The sequence below is a fragment of the Poecilia reticulata genome, chromosome 14 (assembly GCF_904066995.2).
Source record: "Poecilia reticulata chromosome 14, P_reticulata-male-v2, whole genome shotgun sequence".
Lineage (NCBI taxonomy): Eukaryota > Metazoa > Chordata > Actinopteri > Cyprinodontiformes > Poeciliidae > Poecilia > Poecilia reticulata.
The window spans coordinates 18556985-18581276 of record NC_088843.1 but is presented as its reverse complement, the minus strand read 5'-3'; the positions used below and the strand labels follow the sequence as shown (position 1 = coordinate 18581276).

At 40.7% G+C, this 24292-nt stretch overlaps 1 protein-coding gene across 3 annotated transcripts in view; it reads left to right on the top strand.

Moving 5' to 3' along the window:
- Positions 1–24292, top strand: part of dscama (Down syndrome cell adhesion molecule a) — a 101020-nt gene that overhangs the window by 12963 nt on the left and 63765 nt on the right. For all 3 annotated transcript variants that reach the window (XM_008428267.3, XM_008428268.3, XM_081615952.1), the window contains exons 2-3: positions 15458–15775; positions 15943–16092. In XM_008428267.3, coding sequence (XP_008426489.1) covers positions 15458–15775; positions 15943–16092 — 468 coding nt within the window. The remainder of the gene's footprint in view (positions 1–15457; positions 15776–15942; positions 16093–24292) is intronic.

Below are 24292 nucleotides of genomic sequence, written 5' to 3'. Positions count from 1 at the left end.
ACTGATTAACCATGAATGGACGTGTCCAGACTCAGGTGTATTTATAATGCTATTTACTTGAGACCGTCACTGCACTCAGCTGATCCGTGAGCACCATTTGGCTGGACCTCTGTTAAATTAGGTCAGCCATTTGAAAGGGTGTAAATATTTTACACAGTCACTTGCATATTCTTGTTGTTTAAGTTACATTTTAATATATGTCAATATTTTGTACAATCTGTTTTCTGTTTGATTTTAAAGGAGAATTTGTTAATTTGTTTTGGTCAAAAACTGATTTTTGTTGCTCATGACTAATTTGTTAAAAGGGTATTAACGTCCAAATTGGTTCAGTACCTTTTGTAGGCAGTGTATTAAGAGCAGCTTCTTTACAGCTGCAGAAGCTGGTTCATCAGAAAAATGAAAATAATTTAGATTCTTGTCTAAAACACTTTCAAACCTCATCCTTATCTTCAGTAATGTTGCAACAAAATCATAATTTATCATTTGCAATTTTAATCCCTTACTTTACTGATTATTTTATATGAAAAGTAATCTGATAGCATGTTACTTCTAACATATTACTCCGCATCACTGGTTATACCTGCATTGCTAAAGGAAGACCTAACAATGCAGCTGCTATTATTGCAATTATATTGTAATTTGAAAAACGAGTGCTGGTGACAAGTTTCTTTCATGGAACGAATGAGCTTTAATTAAACAGATGACACCAAGAGTGGACAGACAAGCTGAACATTGCACTGTCATAAACATTTTCCGCTTGCATTTTAGGTGCCTTGGGATTAATTAAAACAGATATGGTCACAATCCGTCTATCCGTCCATAAATCTATGGGAAAGGAAAACCTGGACTTATAAGAAGCTGCTTCTCCACTGACTTCATAATTGCACAATTTGACATTTTGAAAAGAAATTTGCTTAATGGAAACACAACAATTAAAAAAAAAAAAAACTTTCTTTTTTGATTAAAAGCTGTGGCACTAGGATGAGGTGGAGATTTCTTTGGCAGCATCAAAATTGGTTTATTTCACAAAACTGCAATAGGAATAGTTTTTTTTTTCTCACATCATACGAGTCACATGATCACCAACCGGATGTTGCCACTGGCTCAAACCACAGAGAAGACGACAGAAAGTAGATGGACGATGATGACATGGCATATTTTTCAATGACTGGTCACGTTAACAAATGTATTCTTATTTAATCCCAATTGCAGAATTGTGATCTTTCGACATTAAGATTCACAAAGTTTTGTGCACATTTGTAATGGAAACGAACTTATTGTGCCTTTTTATCAAGAAAAGGAAGTCAATGAAAAGTGAACTTTTATAAACCGTCGTCTGCTGGCTTCTGGCAGATTAACGACACTGGAACTAAACATGTAGCGCCTCAGGTTATATTACGTATGTGCTGCAACATCGCTTACGTAGTGTAGATTATCTTCAAGTTGTCAGCCGTCCTCCTTAAGCTAATCTCTCCATTCAAACTCACACACTAGGTTTAATGTCCTCCTCCTCTTCCTACCTGATCCACTCTCTCCTTCCGTCTCTTTTTCCCCCCTCCATCTGCTCAGTCAGGCTGTGGTTTAGCGAGCGAGCAAATGTGGGTGGAATCTTTAATGAAACAGAAATAACGCCACTCATCCACTCTCTGAAAGCATGCACGGTGTATGCCGCACTTCAAAGTATTACATACAAATTTAAGTCAAGTACTGTCGAAAGGTTCAGAAAGTCAGAGACTAAAGAGGACATCTCTAGCAAAAATGCTCTGTGTGAAACGCGGCTCTGGTGGTGCTGAACGGAGGTAGGGAATTTAGGACTCCAAAGTTTCTGCACCAAAGCCAGCAAGGTGGTTGGATCAACATTGCTAATCGCCCATCGCGAGCGTGAGCGTAACCATGGCAACACACACGCAGGAATGCTGGAGAAAGCAACAAAGTCAGTTACTGAGTGAAATGAAAGTGTTTTTAAAGAATGGTTGGAATTTATTTGCAAAATAGACCCATAGAAGATGTCAGAGAGAAAATGTAGTCTGTCTTATGAGTCCTCAGGCTGCAGAGCGTTTAATTCATTAATGTGGTGAATGAAGCACAAAGTGTAGTTAGGAAATAAACTTGTCAGGGTTCTGTGTAAAACACGGCCGTTGTCACTAGGAAGGTAAGAAAATTCACAGCAAAATCACAAAATCTACTAAGTGTTTTTGGACTAGTTTCTAGTGCAAATATCTTGGCACACTAAGATAACAAAGCTAATCTAAAAGTAACTTTTCATTAAGAAAAGTTACTTAGAAATAGCACTATAAGTAAAATAACCTGCTAAAATGTCCTGTTAAACTGGCAGATTATGTCATTGAGTTTTTCAACAATATTAAGGAATTATTGACTTCAACAAGCTCCTGCATTTTGCTAAAAAGTTACTTGTAAGTCACTTTTGTCGTATTTCAATTGTACTCATAATATATTTGGACTAGAAACTATATCAAAAACGCTTGATAAGACTTTGTGCTTTTGCCGTGTTGACTGTTTTTGTTCAGATATTACGAACTAACTGGGCTAAACCATTATTTTCGAGACGTTTAAATCTTGTAAATAATTATCACTTAGACCTTGTGAAGCCTGAAGATGACCCAAAGACAATAAGCAATGTTACACTGGGAAAATATGAGTAGCAGTAAAACATGTAACAGGTCGGTTTATTTGTCTTTCCTTAAGGCGTATTTGTTTATCACAGAAAACATAAAGTATAACACCGTCTCAGGAATAACTTGATTTTTCAGCTGTTCAGACCGGAAATAAAAGGCGAGAGCTGCTTTCCCCAGAGGTAAAACAATCTGCCTCAAAAGCTCACCACGTTGTTTCATTTACTGAAGTAAATTGATGAACAGTTTTCGGTAAATTTGGCTGCTCTGGTGTGTTTTCTTGTATGTAGTCTACATTAACAATCTAAATTGGTCAAAAACAGAAATGCAGACATTTATTTTAGAACAGTGATTTATTTAAAACAAATTGAAATCCATTTTCATCCTACCCTGACTGTGAGGGAATCATTCACTGGACGGTTTTGCACATGCACGATTCATTTATGAGTCTGGACGAGGAGAGAGCAGCTCTGACTGGATCTGGGAGGCCGCTGCTGTGCGAGGACTGGGCCACCTGTGAGAACTCAGGGTGCATGAGGGGCCCAAAGCAGATGCTCGTAGGAAAGGGTAAGAAGAAACTGTGGTTTCACGTCAGTCTCCACTAATGTCAGAAAAGTCACCAGATCTGTCACTGGTTGCTTTTATTTAAAGGTGCAGATTTATGCGTTTTCCAGGCACATAGTGCCATTTTACAGCACAATCAATTAACTATGTTAATTTCAGTTGTTATAGAAATGCTATATAAAAGAAATGTGACATTTAGCACCTTGAAATTTGGCCTGTCTCTTTAAAAAATCCTGCTCTTTCCAACACTCCACCTACAGGAAGTCATCACATCACTCCTCTATTAACTGTTTAACATTTTTATCAGCGTTGCACTGAGAAGTAGCTCGTATAATGATGTGCAGATGTGCTCATCAGCAGATGTTCAGTTCCACCAGGTGTTTGCTAATTGTTTCTGGCTAGTCTGAAGGAGCTGAGTGGGGAAGTTGCAGGTTCGGGGTGCTCTGTGAGGCAGAATTGCGGAAGCTTGGAAACTGCAGCTGTTTTTGATGAGGAAATAACATGATGTAAAGCTCAAAGTTGTTTTTACGTAACACTGCCCCTTTAAGAGTCACTATAGGGGTTCAAAACTGGTGACCATGACTATGCATCAGTTTTTCTGTCCCAGTCAGACCATCTATATTTGTTTATCTGAAGTACAAGTAGTATGACTGCGACGCGCAGGATGTCTTTGATCAGCCTTCGACGGTCCTTAAAGCTCCTTTTGTCTAGAAAATGGAAACTTTCACTAATGTTATGAGATATAAGAATTCATAATGTAATGTTAACCCAAATGCAAAGACGTATATTTTATTTTATTTTTTAAGTTTTAGACCTTTTGGATAATGAAACCTGCTTTCTCGTTGTTCTGTCTGTGTAGAGGGTTGCTTGGGTTCATATTCCCAGTCTGTGACACAGAGTACTCTCCAAAACGCTGATGTTGGAAAAAGTTTCAGTGATAGTACTATCTGTGTCCCCTAGAGTTGTAGTCGTATGCAAAAATGATGGTTCACTACACACCCCAGTTTTAAGGGTCTAGTTTGGTGTGTTTTCAATGCATTACATATTGAATTACTGGAGATTTGGTTACCAGCTGTGGCTGAATACAAAATAGAAGGTCAACTGTCTGTGAAAACGTGTTTTATATATTGTACATAGGTAAACAATCCAGTTGTTGTGCACAACCCCAATAGTGCAATTCAATAGATCCAATAGAGAGTCCTAAACCAACATGGCTTGTGATGTCGTGAGTTTCTCTGGTCTCTACTGAGTGCTTGTGTCCTAACTCAAAAATGACTAGCGTCTTCTTTAATCAGCCTTTGTCCATTTGTTCAATTATTGGGGGTTCTGTCCTCAACTGTGTTTTTCTTTTTCTTCTTCTGTAATTGGGTACATCCACACCAGCCCTGTTTGGTCCACTTTAATTGAACTCTAGTTTGCTTGCCAAGCAAACTCTGGTTCGATTACAAACCTCAATCTCTGTTTGATTGGAGTGAACTCTGGTGCAGTCCGAATGCATATATGTGATTGGGCACCATTCCAAAAGCAGGAAGCGAACTATAGCGCAGGGCATTCTGGGTAAATGCAGTCTAATCAAACACTGTGTCTAGCACTAGCAGGAGAAATGGCTTGTGATCAGACATGGATTAAAGAGGAGCTAATATTTTATATTAAGACAAAAGAGAAATCCTACAACCCCTAAAATCTGACACCACTCCATTTTTGCCTACATTTCATAAAGAAGGAAATTGCGCTCAGTGTTTTCTTCAAATGTTTTTGTGCTGTTTCCTTCAGTGGTTCTTGGGTCTTAGATGTGAAAACACCCTCAGTCAGTTTGATGTCACACATTCGTTATATATATTTGATCAAAGTCTTCTAAGTAACAAGTGGTTGGGGACGTTGCTGTGCTCTGCTGGCGTTCATGTAAATGAGCGTTCACTGCCATAGACCACTCAAAGGTGACTCTTATTTTGCCCTCCAGAGAGCTGACATCAGAGGAAGGTAAAATTGGTTTTACATGGCAGCTGCATAGCGCTGAATGGGGATCTTAACATTATTCATGAGAGCAAATTGGGCACCGTTGATTTAGAAGAGTGGGGGGACTCTTGCATGCACGCATCCATGCTCAGTGCGGTGCTTATCTTTGTCGCTTATTGTGTAATCCCCTAGGGCGAAGGGGGAAAGGGTGGAGGTTTGGGATGTCATCATGAAAACCAGCCTGTCCTCCACCCAATCTCCACCCTTCCCCATCAACTGGCCTTGCCCCTTCCCCCATCACCCCCCCAGGCAGCTCCTTCAGAGTTCTGCCTTAATTACCTGATTTGCCTGCCATGAGCTGTCAGTGTGACTCAGTGCTATAGCTTACCCCAGTGGAGTCGCCCTAATGCCTTGATGCCTCAGTGCAAGTCGTAGCACAACAAAGATCTCTGACCTGGTAAGGGGCACAGTGTGGCTCTGAGCCAATCAGACCCTGCTGTTTCAAAATGTTATCAGCCTTGAGCAGGGAGGACATGTTAAGGCTAATAGCTAATTTAATGTGATAAAACCCAGAACAAATGGAGGAAACCAAGTTGTTGTGGCAGACAGCTAAGCAGTCAAACACAGTGATATGGCAGAAAGATGAAGCACCATGGAGGTTTTTTTTATTTCATTGCTACAGGAATACTGGAATACTCTGCACAGGTTTTGCATAAGCTGATTAAAGTCGTATGGTTGAGGTAAATATAAAATGAGCAGACTTGAATTCTTATGGGCTAATGTATGGGTTAATGTATAGACCTTTTTATGTTGCGTTTAAGTGGGATGTGTATTGATCAGATGCTTACTTAAATAAATTGGTGAGGTAATTTTGAAAGCAACCACTGATTGACACTGTTAGAGTGGAGGATAATGGGTTGTATACTGCAGGGTTCCAATGCCTTAAGGAAAAGATTGTAATATTAGTGTTATCCATGCCTGGATGCACCTGGGAAGAAAAAAAATTTAGTTTTGAAAAACATTTATATTGCCGTCCTTCCATCCATCCATCCATAAAAAGGTTTGTTATATAAATTAAAACTGTAAATTTTAGTTTTAAAAACTCTGGAACGTCATTGTGAAAAGTGCTTCATACAGTGATGCCAACATGCAGCAAACAGCGAAACGCACTGTGACACATGAATGATGTAAACAAAAATTCAAATGAAACAGAAAAATACTGTAAAATTTAAAAAATAATAATGATTGCAAGCGCAAAAAATGGAAGCTAAATCCTAAAAGCTGCAAAACAAATTAAAACAAAAAATGCTGCAACTGCAGGAAATAAAAGCAGAAGGGAAAATGCAGCAAATAGTAAAAACAACAGCAAATATGAGTTGTTGCAAACTCACTCCACAAACGGAGGTGCTTCAGAGCCCTAGCTGGAGTCGACGCCAAATCATATGGGACCAAACCCTCAGTAAAGATGGAATGTTACGATTTAATAGGATGTTCAGAAAAAAAGAAATAGGAAAAGTTGTTATAATTCATGGAGTCTTTTACAATATTATAGAGCTACGACATATTCACCTAGGTAATATTACTTACTCCATTGAGAAGGTAATCTTACTCCCCCTAGTGGTCTGAATGACTTCCGTTTAGTGGACACAGTGTTTGGTGTTACACATACTGATGTTTTTGCTATTTGCTGCATTTGTGTGATACTGCTATGGTGTTTAATACTCCACCAAAATACTCTAGCTATCTATAACTGTTATTATTATGGCAATGATAAAAAGTATATATGTGTGCGTGTGCTTGTGTGTGTATTCTGCTCCCATTTCCTGTGGTTGGAGCATTTTGTCTGTGGTTGCAACATTTTTTGTTTGCATTTGTTTTGTTGATAGTAGGTTTTTGCTACTATTTTCTGGGAGTGCAGCAGTTTTTGTTTTTCTGTTTCTTTTTTTTTCCATTTGTTTGTTATGATGTTTTGCCTTGTTTCACGTGGTTGCTTTACATTAACCTAAAACAAGAAGTGTATTTTTTAGCTTGTTTGTTCAGGAGCAGCCAGAACAAACTGGTGTAACCTTATTTCTAAGAACGTTGCATTGTTAAAACATTTCCTCATTCAGACACTTCTAGATGAATCTTACGATAGCAGGCTAAACCCAACAAGATGTCTCTCTACCAAATCTGACCTGATGTCTTGCCTGCACACCAAGCCCAAGTCAGTATCTATGTTTATCGGCTTCCAGACATTAACGCCCACCCCCTCGCACATGCACTTCCATCTGACACGCCTGCATACACTCTCCTTGACTGAAACACGTCTGGTGCCCTTGAGCTCTAAATGGTGTAGCAGCGGCTCCACAAAGGGGATGACTACACGAGGAGTCACCTGCAATCCACGATTAGAGGATTTCAGCAGGGCCTGCCACCAATAGGTGCTGACATGTGGAACTGTGCTAAGCATTATTCCACACAGCTAGTGGAGGAGACCTACTTCACTGGCCCAACAGGACCCCGTCTCCCTGCTGCTGCTGCCCCCTCCTCTGAGACTTACCAGGGCAGACAACGCAAAAAGAGAGTTCATCATTTATGCATGTGCGAGATTTATAATTGAACAAATGACTTCTTCTTTTTGGTGTGTTTTTCAGCAAAGCTAAAACTAACATTAGGACAGCCTAATGTTAGTCGGAAGTGATTTGATTTTGGTGTTTTCATTAAGCAATCAAAGGTAGACTGCACTTTAAAGGGGCAGTGTTATGTATTTTATAGCACAATTAAGTAATATTAACTTCAGTTGTTCTATCTATGATTTAAAAGAAATTTAACGCCTTGAAATTGGGCATTTATCTCTTTAAAAGCTCCTACTCTTTCTGAAACTCTGCCCCCAGGAAGTCATCCCAACAACACTCCTCTATTAACCTTTTAACAACATTTTTACCAGCATTTCACTGAGAAGTAGCTCTTATAATGAGCTCTGCAGATGCACAGTTTGCTAATTGCTGCTGGCTAGTCTGAAGGAACTGAGTGGGGGAGTTATGAGGGAAGGGTGCTCAGCCGAATGGTTGCGACGGGAGAGTAAATAATTTCTCAAACATGCTTGAAAGAATCAAAGAAACACTTCAGGTATGTTTTTGATGAGGGAATAACATTATAATATTATGTAAAGCTCAATAAGTTGGATGTTACAAAATACTGCCCCTTTAATGTGTCAATGTTGACAAAAGAAGAGAAGCTTTATGAAAAAAGAAAGAGGAAACCTTACTGTACGAAACTGTTTTCATCTATTTAATAAATGCAAAGAAACATGCTTCAGAGACAGCCTTCAGATATTTCACTATCAGCCTGAGAGCCGACCGACTATCGACAGAATCCACATGAAAATTTCATCACATCTCTCCAGATTTTGTTGCCAGCCCCCGCTTTTGATCTCACGCCGGTGTCTCCGGAATCATCAACGCATCTTCAGAAATGCGCTCCGCCACTTTTACGGAGTGCATCTGCGAGCGGCACATCTGTTGTGCGCTGCATCTGACTTTTCATGCCAGCCATTAACGAGATTATCATTTAACAGCCGTGCACACAAACACACTCGATGACAGCCAACAGCCGCCCACATGTTGTCTCTCTTGCTCGCGATCGTTATTAAAATAAATTGTCTGGAATTCGCAGCTGCACATTCGAATAATATGTCATAAAAATACAAATTGGGTTTATGTAATTTCTGCTTTATTAGATAATTCTCAGGGAAAAGTCACACACTGTTAGGGTTGTCTTCAAACAAACAATCCTTGTTATTTAACAATGAAAATGAAAAGTGTCTGCCTGCAGGTGTCTTTTTCATGTTTCTTCCCTTCTTCAACTCCAGGCTTTGTTGACATTTTTGCGCTCATGTATAAAATCTTAATATCTGGATGGTAGATATTAAGGTTATGGTATTCGCCAAAAAATATATGTTAATTGATATTAATTTTTGTCAGTTTTCACAAACCACACTGATAGGATCAGGTCACCAACTGACCCAGTGGTTCTTTTTTTCTTCATTTTGAAGCATTGCTGGCTCAGGAAAAGTGTTTATGCCTGAAATGTTCTGATATTTGTTCTGTCCTGCATTGCGCCAATGTATTTTGCTGAGATTTGAATACTTAGCCTAACTGTAAACACAAACCACATTAATGGAGTCAGAAATGCAGTTTAAAAGGTCTGTGGTAAGATATCTGAAGAAACAAACTGCAGCTTTTTGTTTCTACTCACTTTTGATCTGCTTGCTCCATAACATAAGCGATCCAGTCGATGATAAATACAGCTCCGATAAAATTTTTTATTTTTGTCGTTTTCTAAAACGGACATCTGCAGAAACAATGTTAATTAAATTTAAACATAGTTATATCTCCCTGCCTTGGGTTTTGCGAATGTTGCCTAATGTAAACGACGATACAACATCAGCTTCCTAAAGGTGGGATATTACTGCTGTCAGGCCAAAATGTTGCATCTCCACTCTTCAGCATGTTCTGTGAAAATCAGCTCAGTTGATCCTCATCCACATCTTTCTGTGGTTTGATTGGTGCACATCTATCATTGTTGCAATTAATCAATTAATCGCATAACCAATTAAAATGAGCTTGATCATTTCCACTCTAATGATTAATATGTTTTGTGGGCCAATTTTGTTTACAGACACCTGGCCAGGCCTGCACATCTGTTTAAAAGTATCAAAAACAGCATGTGACTTTGAACAAAAAGGATTGAATTTATATTTAGAAGACAAATGTTGTGGGGGGGTTTTTGTCTTGTTTTGTTTATTTTAACTTTTTAAAGGGAGGAAGGAGAAGGTGGAGAACCTTAAGCTGATTTTTTTTTTTTTCAACTTGAACTCAACTTGTCTCGTGCCATCCTGCCACAACATAGTGTGGAAAATACATATTTTTGTAAAACTTACATACTGCAGCTTTAATGTTTATTAAAATATGTGTTTTCCTTCATATTTAGACCCATGAAACATGTTTCTTGATATACACCTGAAAAATAAGAAATAGCAGCTTTATCAACACAGGTCATTCCAAGTCGTCTTCTTCTTTTCTTTATGGTCTTTCCTTTGTTTCTCCTTCACTGTTAGATTTTACCTACCTCCATTTTGAAAGCTTTCCTGTTCCCTCCTTGCCCTCTCAACCCCCCACACTTACTATTTTTCGTGACCCATAAATGCACCACCGATGAATCCAGGGTGAACCGTTGGGATCTGGGTGGGGTTCGCCTCCCCATCAGTTGCCACCGTCTTTACGGATCAGCCAGCTGTAAAATGCTGATGGTGGCGGCGGAGGTGGTCTCCATTTTTTATGAGTTGGTGCAAATCATTTTATTGAGACAAAAGCAGTTATGAGGCAGGCTCTCCTCTCCTCATCACTCAGTCACTCTTTAAACATGCTGGGACCAAAGCCCGCCTGATGGCCGCTTGTTCTCATTTGGAATACAATTTCTCTGATGGATGATTACAGCCAAATGCTACTATACTGGGAAGGTGGATGAATGTGAATACATTATTCCAATGTGAAGAGATAACGTACTCTAAACAGATCCAGACAGCATCTAAATTGGGTTGTTATTTCCTATGATTTTACGACGGTTTGTATTATTACAAACCGTCGTGATCCAGATCTGACACCTAAGGAATTTTCAGCTTTTTCTTGTATAAAAATGCTGATTGGCTTAAAATTTTAACTGTTTAAACTCGTTTATAATCAAGTGTGACAAATTGTAATTTTATGTCCTGTTTTCTTACATTACCGTTAAGTTATTTAGTCCATAAAACCACTTATGGAGTATTACCTGAAGTCACATAAAATTGCCCTCTGTCCCAGTAACAGGCAGTTGTGTTTGCTTTCGCGGGGCCAAGAGGACTCAGCGGTATTTAGGAGATCATTACCAGAAATGTGGGCAGATGGTGAGAGCCAATACTGAACCAGTCATACACATAAATGCCTCAAGCTCCCCGCTATTCCTAACAGATGCTGTGATTTTATGATCATCTTGATGGCAGATTTTCCTACTTGAGAAAACCCATGACAAGCTGTTACTCTGTGTGATTACAAGGCCGTAAATTAACCACCGAGAGGGCCCCCGTGCATCGCTGCAGGGAGAGCGCGATGTTTATTAAGCTCGCGTCTCTGATTTTGCCTCAAACGCTGGAGCTTTCTTGTGCCTAAACCCTGTTTATGCAAGAGTGTGGTACAGTGCTTGTCTGTCAACGCAGTCCATCTCTGCGAACACCCACAGCAAATAGTTCTTCATCTAAACAGTTCCTGAAAGCATAGCATGTGCAGCATTTTGTATTATATGAAATAATTTTTTCCAAGTCAGGATGATTTTTGCAAAATACAACTGCAACAAAAACCTAGTGCACAAGCTTGAACTCTCTGGATGTTCTCTATTACACACAATGTCAAAATGGCATGTAAAACCTCAAATATATGCTCACATTTCCCTAAATATTGTAGTGCTGCAGGTTCAACAGGGTCTTCAACATTAGGCCTTATTGTCATTAATACTCTCAAATGTCTGTGGCCTGTAGCTTATCTTGGTCCTCAAAAAAGGATTTGATTGCCACCACTCATTCGACTGACCAACGTGTAGAACAACAAGAAGATCTAAAGAGCTCAGTGAAGTGAAGGGGAACTTTATATTTATCTTAAAATGACAACTTCTTTTCTTTTCTTATAGAACACCTTTTGATTGACCGTCAATTGAAACAAATGTAGAGGTTATTCAGCTGTGTCACCCTTTCACAAGGTCCAAAACTGTCAACCTCAGATTAAAGGTGGCCTATTATGATTCCTTGGATGGGTCTATATGGGCTATATAAAGCATGTTCATTAAATTTTTTTGTGCAAAATCCTTCTTAAATAGTTATATTTTAGTCTAGTCAGTTCTGCATATTTGGAACTGCTTTAGGGCCTCCTGTCATTTTAAATCTAAATAAGCTGCTGCTAGCCAAACCCCCCACCAATATATTATACAGTATTAGGGATTATTCTGATTATGCATATGTATTATATAAATATTAATACTGAAATCAATTCAGAATGAGGACCCAAACTAGCAAAATACTTCAAAAGGTATGCGGTTGGATTGCTTGGAGTATTTAATCAAGTATTAGTGAAATATATGAATGTATGTGAGCCTCTATGTATAATTCTGAACCTGTATGTTTTAGAGAAAATTCACAATTACTTCATAAGCTCAAATTTTTGTAAGTCACTCAAGTTTTACATTGTGTAGTCAGCACCCCGGAAAAAGAACGGTTCAAATAAATCATTAAAAAGTCCAAGTTAAATATGCTATTCATGCCTATTACAAATGACTATGTCCAAGTTTGTACCGCGATTTCCTTTTCGCCTTCTTCGCCATCTTCTGACACCTTTTGGATCAGAAGCGGCAGCCTTGTATCTGTCGACAGGCCTTCCTCTCAACACCTCCGGGCCCGGCCCTCGGAGTACTGCATGTGTGAAGTGAGTCTAGCTCTAAATGTGCAGAAACATGTGTTCGCCACATTGTTTGTTTGCTGTAGCAGGTTGAACGACCAGTGGGTGGAAGTGGCTGGTGACTCGAGAACGCTCATTAGGAATTTATGAAGCGCTAAAATGTTTGGTCTCAAGGGAGGGGGGATTGGCAGCTGTCGCGCAGCCAAGCAAGTGGGCTGGCGACAGGAGGAGGGATCCCACATTAGCACAGAGCGGAGACTGTGGTGTACGGCAGCGGCGCCTGAAATATTTACAGTAGGTTACTGACACTGGTGGTTTATGCAACAGCTTTACAAGGATGCTCCTATCACAGAGCACGCAACGTAGAGGCAGCATTTGAATATTAACAGATTTTATGTTGTTTGTAGCTGCTCAGCAGATGGCATCAAAATAATTCACCAACTTCTGGGGTGTTGTAAATCCAATCGCTCACATGATCTTCAGCTTTGACTCTAAACATGCAATTATCCAGAATTATCGGATCGATCTTTTCAACCACTTTTTTTTGTTTTTGACAGATGTTTTGCAGTATTTATTAGGTGCACTGTAGTAAAAAGTTTAGTATTACTTGTTTAATGACCTTTATAAACTGCAATTTAAAAGACCTGTTGAGGTACAAAATGTCCAAAAACTGGGAGTATTTAAACAAAGTTTTGTTCTCAATCAACTAACTGGACAATCCTGCATTACCTTGTATAATTCATAGTGGTTACGGGCAATTGCTGTTCCAAGGTGAATAAGTGGCTTGATCTTTGTGGGTTGACTTCAGCTTACCATTCCACTTTGAGACCTTTTGACACTGATTTAATGGAAATGACTAATAATACATGCGATTTCCTGATAGATACCCCTTATTTTCAAAAGAACACGTAACACTGGAACTGATAAACTAAATAAAACCAAAAACAAAAATAAAATGGATTCTTAGTCTCCATTAACAAAAAACGTACTTCAATAAAAACTAAACAACATAAAGCCAAAGTGGAAATAAATACTGCATTCAACCAAAAGAGTACAGATTATAAATTCTATATTGCCCTTCAGTAATCACTAGATTTAAATAGAGAAGATGAGCACATCCCACAATCCTAATGCAATAGTTCATACTACACCATGTTTTTGCCCTTATGACAATCTTAGATCGTTGGCCGATCTAACCGATCATCCTGCAGTGTGTGGTGGGTTACAGGATTGTCCAGGTAGATAGTTGTGGCCGCTCCGATCTAAATCAGGGGGTTTCCCCGAATGGGAGCTTAACGCTGAATGTGACAGGTAGTCAATCAGAACGCGCAGATTCTCCTCCCCGCTTTCTGATTAGAAATTAAGGAGGGGAATCCCAAACAGCTAACACGGCGCAACACAAAGTCCAGCGGACATTTGAGATGATATATGGTATCATTAATGTTTATTCAACATTTCGTGCAAAGAATATAGAAATGACATGGGGAGGAGTTGGAGCCAAATTACTACCTCAGTTGATAAACCCGGTAGGTTTTCAGCTGTTCTTCGTTAACGTGACATAAATAGGTTATAATGGTTTTCATTCAGTCAGGACTTCACGCTGACTCTAGCCACATACATCACAGGTAGATTCTAGTAAAGCATTGATTAATGCCTGGTTTTAAAATTAGTTAACTGGACTTGTAGCCATCATTTTGTGCCCATGTGGCTGGACACCACACGGCACGACGATCCCGATCAAACCGTTATACCTGGGATTTCTAAGGTGTCTCTGAGGGTTTAAAAATGGGCCGACAACTCGTGTAATGTGCGCTGGACATTAGACTAAGGAAATAGGAAGGGAGGGTCAGTGGAGAGCACCGGAGTTGAGCCTTTTCTCATTCAGTGTCATCAACAGAAAGAAAAAAGGCTGGAAGAGACGATAAAGACAATAATTAAAATGAGGACAATAGGTTTAATTTATCAGTATAAAATATATATATATATGGATAGATGGATGGAAGTACCTTGACATTTTTAAATACATAGTTGCCCTTATCAAGTAAACGTCGTGCTTTGAACTCTTCAACAAATGTTTGACAGATATTTTTTTAGGCTGTTGTTTCTCTTGTGCTAAAAGTGTAGTAGGAGTATATTTAACTGTGGATCTGTCAATAATTGCTGACAGTTATGGTGAAGGTCCTGGCTTCACACTGGCAATGTGGGTTGACTAATGTATTCAGAAGTGTATCACATCACATTGACTGCTGTGAAAACGAGAGTCTTGGCTGCATGTTGTATGTATGCACTGTTAAAGAACTGTATTAAAGTGTGTTTTCTGTTCTCAGTGATTGATGACAGTAATCTTATATGCTAGTAATATTAGAGATCTGCTGAAGCTTTTGGACTCATCAGATTCCCTCGTGAATAATGTGGAGATTTACAGTAGCTCTAGCTGATGAAGTTAGAGCTCGAAAAATATTAACATCTCTACTGAAGAAACTTTTCATGTTTACATCAAAGCATCTGGTTGTGGGTACATTTTGCTTCGTAGCCAAAATGAGTTCACTCATTTTAGCTGGAATGTTTTTTTATAGAACAAGGATCCTTTTTCAGACAAAATAAGATGGTTGCAGTCTAAATCAACTACTTTAGTCCATGCAACATGCTGCCCTAAGTAGCATGTTGACTACGACACCTGAAGTAGTCAGCATGCTAGTAGTAGGCTACAGGTGGAGTCCTGCAGTTAGCACTAAAAAAACAATAAACTAACACTTTATAGGTTCAAAAAGCAGGATTAGAATTACATTTTCTTACAATTTTGTAATCTTATGTTCCCTCTCTTTCTCTCTCTCTTTGCAGTTTTCTGTGAAGATCTACGTTCCAGCTTATATTTTGTCAATGCATCTGTGCAAGAGGTAGTGTTTGCCAGCACCACAGGGACATCGGTGCCCTGTCCCGCTGCAGGCGTGCCCCCTGTCTCACTGCGCTGGTACCTGGCCACCGGCGAGGAGATCTATGACGTGCCAGGGATCCGCCATGTGCACCCCAATGGCACCCTTCAGATCTTCCACATCCCCCCTTCCAGCTTCAGCAAACTCATCCACGACAACACTTACTATTGCACAGCGGAGAACCCCTCAGGGAGAATCAGGAGCCAAGATGTCCACATCAAGGCCGGTCAGTTTTTTGTTTTCCCCCTCTCCTCTTTGAATGTCTCTGCCTCCGATTGATTTGCTGTAACCCTGGAAATGAACGTTGCACTGAAGAGAGGTTGTTTGTCTGAACTCTGCCTGCGTTGTTTTCTAGCGTAAACACTGCACACCTCTCTGTCCCTCTACCTGTAGTCCTACGAGAGCCGTACACTGTCCGGGTGGAGGACCAGAAAGCCATGAGAGGCAATGTGGCGGTCTTCAAGTGCATTATCCCTGCCTCAGTGGAGGCCTACATCACTGTTGTGTCCTGGGAGAAAGACACAATGTCAATCAATGCTGAAAGTAAGGCAATTCACCTCTTTCTTCTATGACAACCAATGCGAGGATGTTTGCTAGCCTGTTACAGGCTCAGATAGTGGTATACATGCTGATGGGAGTGCTTGGTGAGGTTTGTCTTGCTTGGACCTCTCGGACGTTCTGATATTGATATTTAACTTTTGGTTGTTTTTTTTTAATTCTCTTGAAATAACAGTGCTTCCATGAGTGTTACTGCAGAGAGGGCTGTTTCTCTACATCTGTCTGACCCGATGACGGGAGGGTCCTGCTCGCCCTCCTTTTGCCCAGTCTTCCACGAGAGCGCAGGCTGCCAGCCGTGTCACTTAGTCTCAGTGTATTGACCCATTTCTCAGGCTGATAGGATGCATTGCAGCGCGCCGATCATTCAAATCACTTAAATGGAACGCTCTTCTGCGTGATTGTTTCCCAGCCCTGGGGGGAAAATTCACTTTATGTGGGGCATTTAGCAAACTCAATAGACGAGTGCTAATGTCATTTTGCTTTTGGATGGAGGGCAAGTGCTGGCTAGCCATTGCTTTTCCCTTTTTTTTTTTTGTTGACGTTTCACATTTGTCCACTAAGGAAATATCGGCCATGTTGAAATCTATATCAATCTCTAAATTGTACACAAATTGATTTTTGTGCTAGCATGTTCTATGATGTCCCTGAACTGTTTGTTGTCTCGCTGCTAATGGTTTGACAGTGCAGAGTCTGAACTTGCCACAACGCTGCCAGCCGCAATTGTACTTCAGCTGCTGAACTTATGGACATAAAAGTTTGCTGAGGGTTAAAAAAATTGATGTTTTTCACTGTACTGCCCCACGTTTTTACAACCTTTTACTTAGATGCCAGATAAAGTGCCTGAGTTGTTTCCAACTGAATGTAGCACAGGTGTGGTAGGAGTGTTCCCTCTCTACCTGCTTTTTGCTGATGAGCTGATGGGAAGAAAAATATGGAAGACAAACTGAGATTTTTTAGGAATCTTTCTGGTCAAAATAAAACAGAAATACTTGTGCAGAAAGAAAAAAAAGATGTAGCACTTTTATTGAAGTAATGTTGTAAGTTTAGAGCTAGCAAATGAAAAGTTGATATGTTTGTTGATCGATGGCTCATGACTGGGGCTTAATCAGAATATAGCAGCTTATTGTAATCCCTGCTTTACCCCCGTCATTCTTTTGTACATCAGCCTTTCATTCCAATGGTGCCGGAAGAATATAAAACCCTACAAATGCCTTTACTTCTCTACCATACACAGGTTGTTTATGAAATTAGTCAGGATCCCTTTGATGTTTTGGACGAATGAAAACAATTCAACCACATGAGCATCTCAGCTCTCAGAAGTCCCATAAACTCCACCTTATCAATAAAGTTGTGACCCAAATCTATGAAAAATACACCGAAACGAACAGTATGCTTTTCAATACTTGTGTAAAAACTGCTCCATATTAAAACTTGTCTAATTGTGAGAAAAACATACGAGCTCACGCCTCGTGGAAACTAAAAATGTGAATCTTTGACTGTTTGAGAATTTGAAACATCTTTTCCTCATTACTTTTATAGTGAAAGTTGCACATTTTAACAAGGTGCTCATCTCTGCCAGTAAAAAAAAATCCTCCCATCTGGAGCCATCAGCCATGTAAATGCTGTCAAAAAAATCACCCAGCCACCAATCCACTGCTCTCTCCTGCATACTAAATAATGGATGACAGAAGCCTATGAATCTATGAGCAAGTGGTCTTTATTCACGTCTCAATGCACGCACCCTGCATCGCATCGTCCATTTCCCCCATTCTCTGCTACACAGTTTTTAAGTGCACTGTCTACGTGTGTGTGTGTGTGTGTGTGTGTGTGTGTGTGTGTGTGTGTGTGTGTGTGTGTGTGTGTGTGTGTGTGTGTGTGTGTGTGTGTGTGTGTGTCTGCGTGTGTGTGTGAGTGACAGCTCCACATAAGATGGCTCAACCCCTCAACCTCAAGACCAACCTAGGGCATTTCACAATTCAATTATTTAAAATTGTATCAACACTTTGACAAAGACAAAAAAGCTTTAAGAAATAAAGCTTTTCTGTCTCCAGCATAAATAATTGACTGAGACTCTTCACTTTAAGAGATAGAGCCCAGTGCGCTGCACCGGTTAGACATTCCTGCTGCCGGCCTCGCTGGACTGGACGTTCTCGAGCTGTCGCAGGGCAGACTAACTGAAGGCAAGGATCCTTTTGTGCATTTAAAAATATTTCCAATTTATGATGAAAAGCGCTTTAGGTCATCGCATACTGGCAAAGCAACTGACATTACTCACTTGTCTTTCCCTTCTTTTTTTCAATACAAAGAACCATCAGAAAAGTCTCTTTTTGGAAAAGATGAGTTTGATTTATCACAAAGTGAATCCCTGAAAAATTTTACCAGATTAGATCAAGAGAACAGAGTTGCCTGTTGATTTAAAATAGCAGTTCTCAGCGTGGGCGGTACCGCCTCCCGAGGGGCGTTCAGAGGACGGCAGGGGGCGCTGGCGGCAATTTTTACAAAATGGGGGCGCTGGGATTCCTTAGGGGAGCGTTTGATCGAAAGTAAACTTTACACCTTATATGCACAATACCAGTTTAGACTTTGAGCAACTTTGTAAAATTGTATTGTGTAACATTAAATCATGCTTGGCTGCAACTGTATCAATGGCAGCTCTTCTTCTCTTCAGTGTTTGTAGCTTCTTGGCGCAGCTTCTCTCCTGCTACTGGTAGCTTCACTGCATCAGTTCAGCGTTACACCGGCTGATGGCGTTGCTGTGATTCACTTTGTCTGGTATTTTTGTACATATGATTTGGCAGTTCTGTGATCATGTCAAAGCAGCAACTTATATTAAAAGGTGTTTTTAAAAAACAGATATATTGATACCACTGGCAGATTTTGGTTGGAGGAAATCTTTACACTTTTCCTCTGATTTAAGTGAATATTTTGGAGTTTCCTAGTCAGATTCCTAATTTGAATCTGATAGAAAATCTGTGGAAGGAGCTAAAGATGAGGGTGATGGCAGTGAAGCCTCCAGCCTCAAAATCTCTCAGCTCATCGCCAGGTAAATTGTGAAAATATAGAAAATATGCACACACAAAAAAAAAGATAATTAAGTTTGGCAACTGTAATGCTTATATATATATATATATATATATATATATATATATATATATATATATATATATATATATATATATATATATATATAAACTGGGGGAAAAACTGAATTTAAATCTAAATCTACCATGTGTATTAATAATTTTGGTTTTTATTGTAGGTTTTACATGTATTTGTGGGATTAAATCATGCTAGTTACCTACAGCTTCAACACCTTTATTGTGCACCTCAGTGGCACCATTCTGATGAAGCTGTTCCTGTTACGTGAACGTGGCTTTTTTAAAATGGATCTCCTTGTAGAAAATGGCTGGTGCTGGCAGAATGGTGGAAAAGCACAAGAAATTTGTGTGCATATGTAGGTTAGAATGAAAGGGCAGCAAATACTTCATTTTAATCATTTGTCCAATGTATTCCTTAGAAGTTAGAGAAAACAAAAAAAAAGCCCATCTAAATGCAGATTGTACCTGGTAGAGCTGTGTGCCTTGTCTGCAGGGTTGGCTCTTTGGATGTATTGGGGTGATGTGTGTGGCTGCGGCTGTGCTGCTGAGCAGGGCCATTCCCCCAGGTGCAGCCTTTGCTGCAGTCACTGAGGAGGCCTTGTAGTCATTTGCCCCAGCCTGATGCTGTCTGCTCTGCATTCAGCACCCGTCGGGGCGAGAGGGGGCCAGCCCCCCAGCAGTATACTGCGGACACACACACGCAGGCACGCACACACACACACACGCACACGCACAAGGGTCCTTTTTTTCATTCAGCACACGACCAAAACACAAAGGCCATTGGCCATCACACAGATTCTCTTTGCTTTGCTCATCTCTCCCTCCACTTCCTTTGGTTTCATCGTTCGGGTCTGAATTTATTACTCTGCTTCTCCAGCTTTTTCAAGCCAATATATTGTTACATAAACATAGTTCTAAAATCCAATTATATAAAATTGTCAAATAAAATTATGGAGGCTTATTTGATATCTTATAATAAGCGCCACTTTGCTAGCTTGGAGGTAGATTAGCATATCACTTTACCACTTTGATTCTGGAGCCAAATTGTTTGTTGACGATTAAGATACGGTATGTTCTCTTCGACCCCCAGTCCTTCACCAATGCCCCGAAGCTCCAAAGCATCCGGTACTTCTCTCCAGGTGTAGTGCACCCTGGACAGGTTGCCAATCCATCTCAGGGCAACATGGAGACATACTGGAGAAACAAAAATCAGAAGGGCAATGTAGCATAGCCAATTAACCTAACACGCATGCTTTGTGGAATCCAGAGTAGCCAGAGAAAACCTATGCATGCACAAAGAGAACAAGCCAACTCCTCGCTGATAGACGCTGTTTAGATAAAAGCAAGGTGCTTCTTGATGCAAGGCAACAGGGTTAACAACTGTTCCATCGTTTGCCTAGAAAGTCCACAGGACCATAGAATCCTGATCAGTTAGTAGCTTGGTGGTCTGAGTCCGATACGTATTTTAAGAAAGATTTCACTATTGAAGACTGATGTGGTGACTGGATCGCACACCAGTTTCTAAAACATGCAGTTGCACCGTTTTAATGTTTGCATGTGCGGTGGAAACTTTTTCTCCATTTGTAAATGAACTATCAAATTTTAAAGACTTTTTTTTAGCTTTACATCATCTTATAATGCTATTCCTTCATCAAAAACAAATCTGGAGTGCTGTCGTGATTCTCACGCATGTTTGAGAAATCTTGCCGTCTCCCATGGCAACCATTCAGTTGTGCAAAACACCTGTGTGGACCTCGTGTCACCTTCGAGGCGAGGCTCCTGCAGTTTCCGAGTGTCCAGCTTTCACCTCACAGAGCAGTCTTCCCCTCGCAAATCCTCCACTCAGCTCCTTCAGACTAGCCAGCAGCAATTCGCAAACATCTGGTGGAACTGCGCATCTGCTGAGATCATTATACGAGTTGCTTCTCAGTGCAACGCTGGCAAAAACTTTGTGAAAGGGTTAATAGAGGAGTGATGTTGCAATGACTTCCTGAAAGCGGAGTTTCAAGAGAAAGAGCAGACGCTTTTAAAGACACAGAGACCCGATTTCAAGGTGTCAAAAGACATTTCTTTGTAATTTAAGTCATATTTGATATGTACAGTATTTTTATAGTTGCGGAAGGTAACGTAAAGTAAAAATGCCTCACACTCTTTAAGATATTCCTGAAAAAATATGTTTAGCCATCTTCTGCTAACATGTAGAGGAGATTTGCCATTTATTCACTGACGAAATTTCCAGTAGCTTTATCGAAGTGTTTGTGAAATGCTTTGGTCACTAACCAATGTAAATACAGAAAACCCTTATGACCTCTTAGCTGTTCTCGATAGATCGAGTCTATTCTTGATTTAACTAGGAACCCAAGGCAGCATTGCGCTCCGATCTGAGAGTGAACAAAAAACAATTATACCACAAACACCAACAATACAACAACCAGCGATTCACACGTTCTTCTTCATGGCTACCATCGTTACAGAGCAGTAAATATATATATAGAAAGTAGGACTGGAGGTAATCCTCAGCCCACAGGTAGTGTGGGATAATGACCGGCTTTTGTTGAGGGAAGCTCTGCAGCTCACTCGCTGTCAGTTTTGCCCTTTTCTTAGAATTCATGTAGGAAGCGTCGCCATTGGCTGAGCACAACCTTGAGCTAGGGGGCTGGAGAGGGTGTGTAATGGCTTTACTGGTCCCAGTGTGGAAGGATATATATGGAGGGGGAGGAAGAAAAAGGATAACTAAGTCCTTCTTGCTCCCTTTTTCGTTCTCTCCTTCCTCTGCCTTCTGCTGTCGACAGGCAGGGTTGGTAATGTGACGTGTGACAGCCAGTATGGCGTTCTTTCTTCGGCGTTCGTCGTTCCGGCTGCTGTGACTGACCGGAGCGTCGTTATCCACTAGGAAAAAATGGGTCAGGTGACCTGCGGAGAATGGCGAAGGGGCGGACGTACCTACACATGCATCCCGCTCAGGGTGGGGCCGCGCCGCGCTGCGGAACGGCTCCCGACGTTGGAAAAATCAAAATAAATCCGGGTTGCGTTTGGCGAGCATGCGAGTTGCGCCTCTCCTCACACCCATTGGCCGGAGCTTGGCGAGATAAATACAGGGTAGCACTGAAAGGAGAGGGGAGGAAGAAAAAAAAAAAAGCTGGGAAGAAAATCAATACCTGTGTGCATAAATCTGGCTGCAGCTGCCACAAAGGATTATGGGAACATGACGGTTGGATACGGTGGGGCTGGGCAGTGTGCAGGCAGCATGATAAACACAGAATCAGGACCTGAAAACGACAGGAGATTAAAAATAAGACCTCTACAGATTAGGACTGAACCTTGTCAAGAATTACAGTAATGGTTTGGAAATCCAGATGGGTACGGTCGTTTGAAAAGTAAAATTTGCTTCCATGATTGGGTGATGAACTGCGTTACAGTGTAGCTGTGCTTTAAAAGGCTTCCTCCTGGTGGAATACATGAGTGCATATGTAACAGCCTGCCGACCCTCAGTGAGCTTTCCACATTACTGTTCTCCACGCAGCCTGCTGCTCCAGTCGTAGCCTGAGACTGACAGAGATATTAATTAAATTGGCTGATGCTCTCTCTCCTTCTCTCCCTCTCTCTCTTTATCTTTTTCTCTCTCTGCTGCAATGATCACGCTCCCACCTCCGTACTGTGCTGTTTGCTCGCCAATAACCGCAATTTGTTCTTTATTAAACTCTTGGGGCTGCGAACAATTAGGGTGTGAGCTGGAGGTGTGTGTTGGTGTGTGTGCGCGCATGCATATATTGGAGCACATGCTGGGCTGCAGCAGGAGGAGGAGGAGGGGATTTTGGGGGGGAAGAAGCTAAACACTGTTTAATCTTTGATAAACAGTGAGGTCTCCTTTGTGCGGCTGCAGTTTGGCACGTCTTCTTCACCATGCCGCTCAGCGCGGCGTTGGACCGGCTCATGGCTGCTGCCTTCGCGGCTCCTCAGCCTGGACGTGAGCCAGGTCATGTGTGGCTCCACGCCAGAGCACAGATTAGCTATAAGTGCAACATGAGCTAACAGTGGAAGGAGCCACCGATTAATTGGCACTTAGACTTTCTGCGGCTCATATGGGCTCAGGACTGCAGACTATCGCCTGGGTCATAGATGTCCTCTGGTTTCTAGACATGTTCTCGCAATGTGAGGGCTGAAAGTATGTCAAATAAATATTGCTGCTAAAAATAGCTTGAGTTTGAGGGTTAAAATTGCAGTGACTTATAAAAAAAAACCCATATGTTTATTTACATATCTGTTAAAGCTGTCACTTTGTCGAGACAGAATAATATGAGATGGATAAAAAAAAAACCTATTTTCTCTATCATCTCCCAGTGCTATCTGCACAAATACACCTCTCGGTCAGAAACAACCAATCAGAGCCAAGAGGCGGGTCTTACCGCTGTCAATCACCCCCTCCCCTGTGGCTACAGCCACTTCCACACAGCAGAGCCTACCGGTGGTCAGGCTATAGTTAGCATGGCCACCGATAACCAGGAGAAATTACTTTCCTGTAAAAGTAAGTTGTTTCTCCGCCATTAAGCACATTGAGCAGGGGATTCATGAGCATGACTGATGGCCCTAAGACCCTCCTCCTGGCTCTGATTGGTTGTTTCTGACCCAGAGGTGAACTTCTGCAGATGGCAGTAGAAGCACTGAGTGGAAGTGATTTTACACAGATTATCTGTCTGATACCAGACCAACACGAAATAGTGACATTTTTAATAAATGTGTAGAGAAAGCACCATCTTTTTGAATAAAAGCTACACACTGCAGCTTTAAAGGAATAACAGATTTGTCAAATGAGCTGATGTGAAATTAAACAAAAAACTTCACATTAAAGAAAGTAGGGGGAATCTCTAGATTTAGGCACCTGTTTTTGCTTATTTTAGTTATTTAAAGAAAAACACTGGACACATTGCCGGTCCATCACAGGGACTGGACAGTTGTGAAACAAATGACATGTGAACATGCAATATGCAAATTTTGCAGCGTAAAATTACTGATGTTTTCATGGTTCTGTAGTTCTCAGTAGATAATACAGACAGGTTAAGATGTTGTTGTTTTTTTTTTTTCACCAA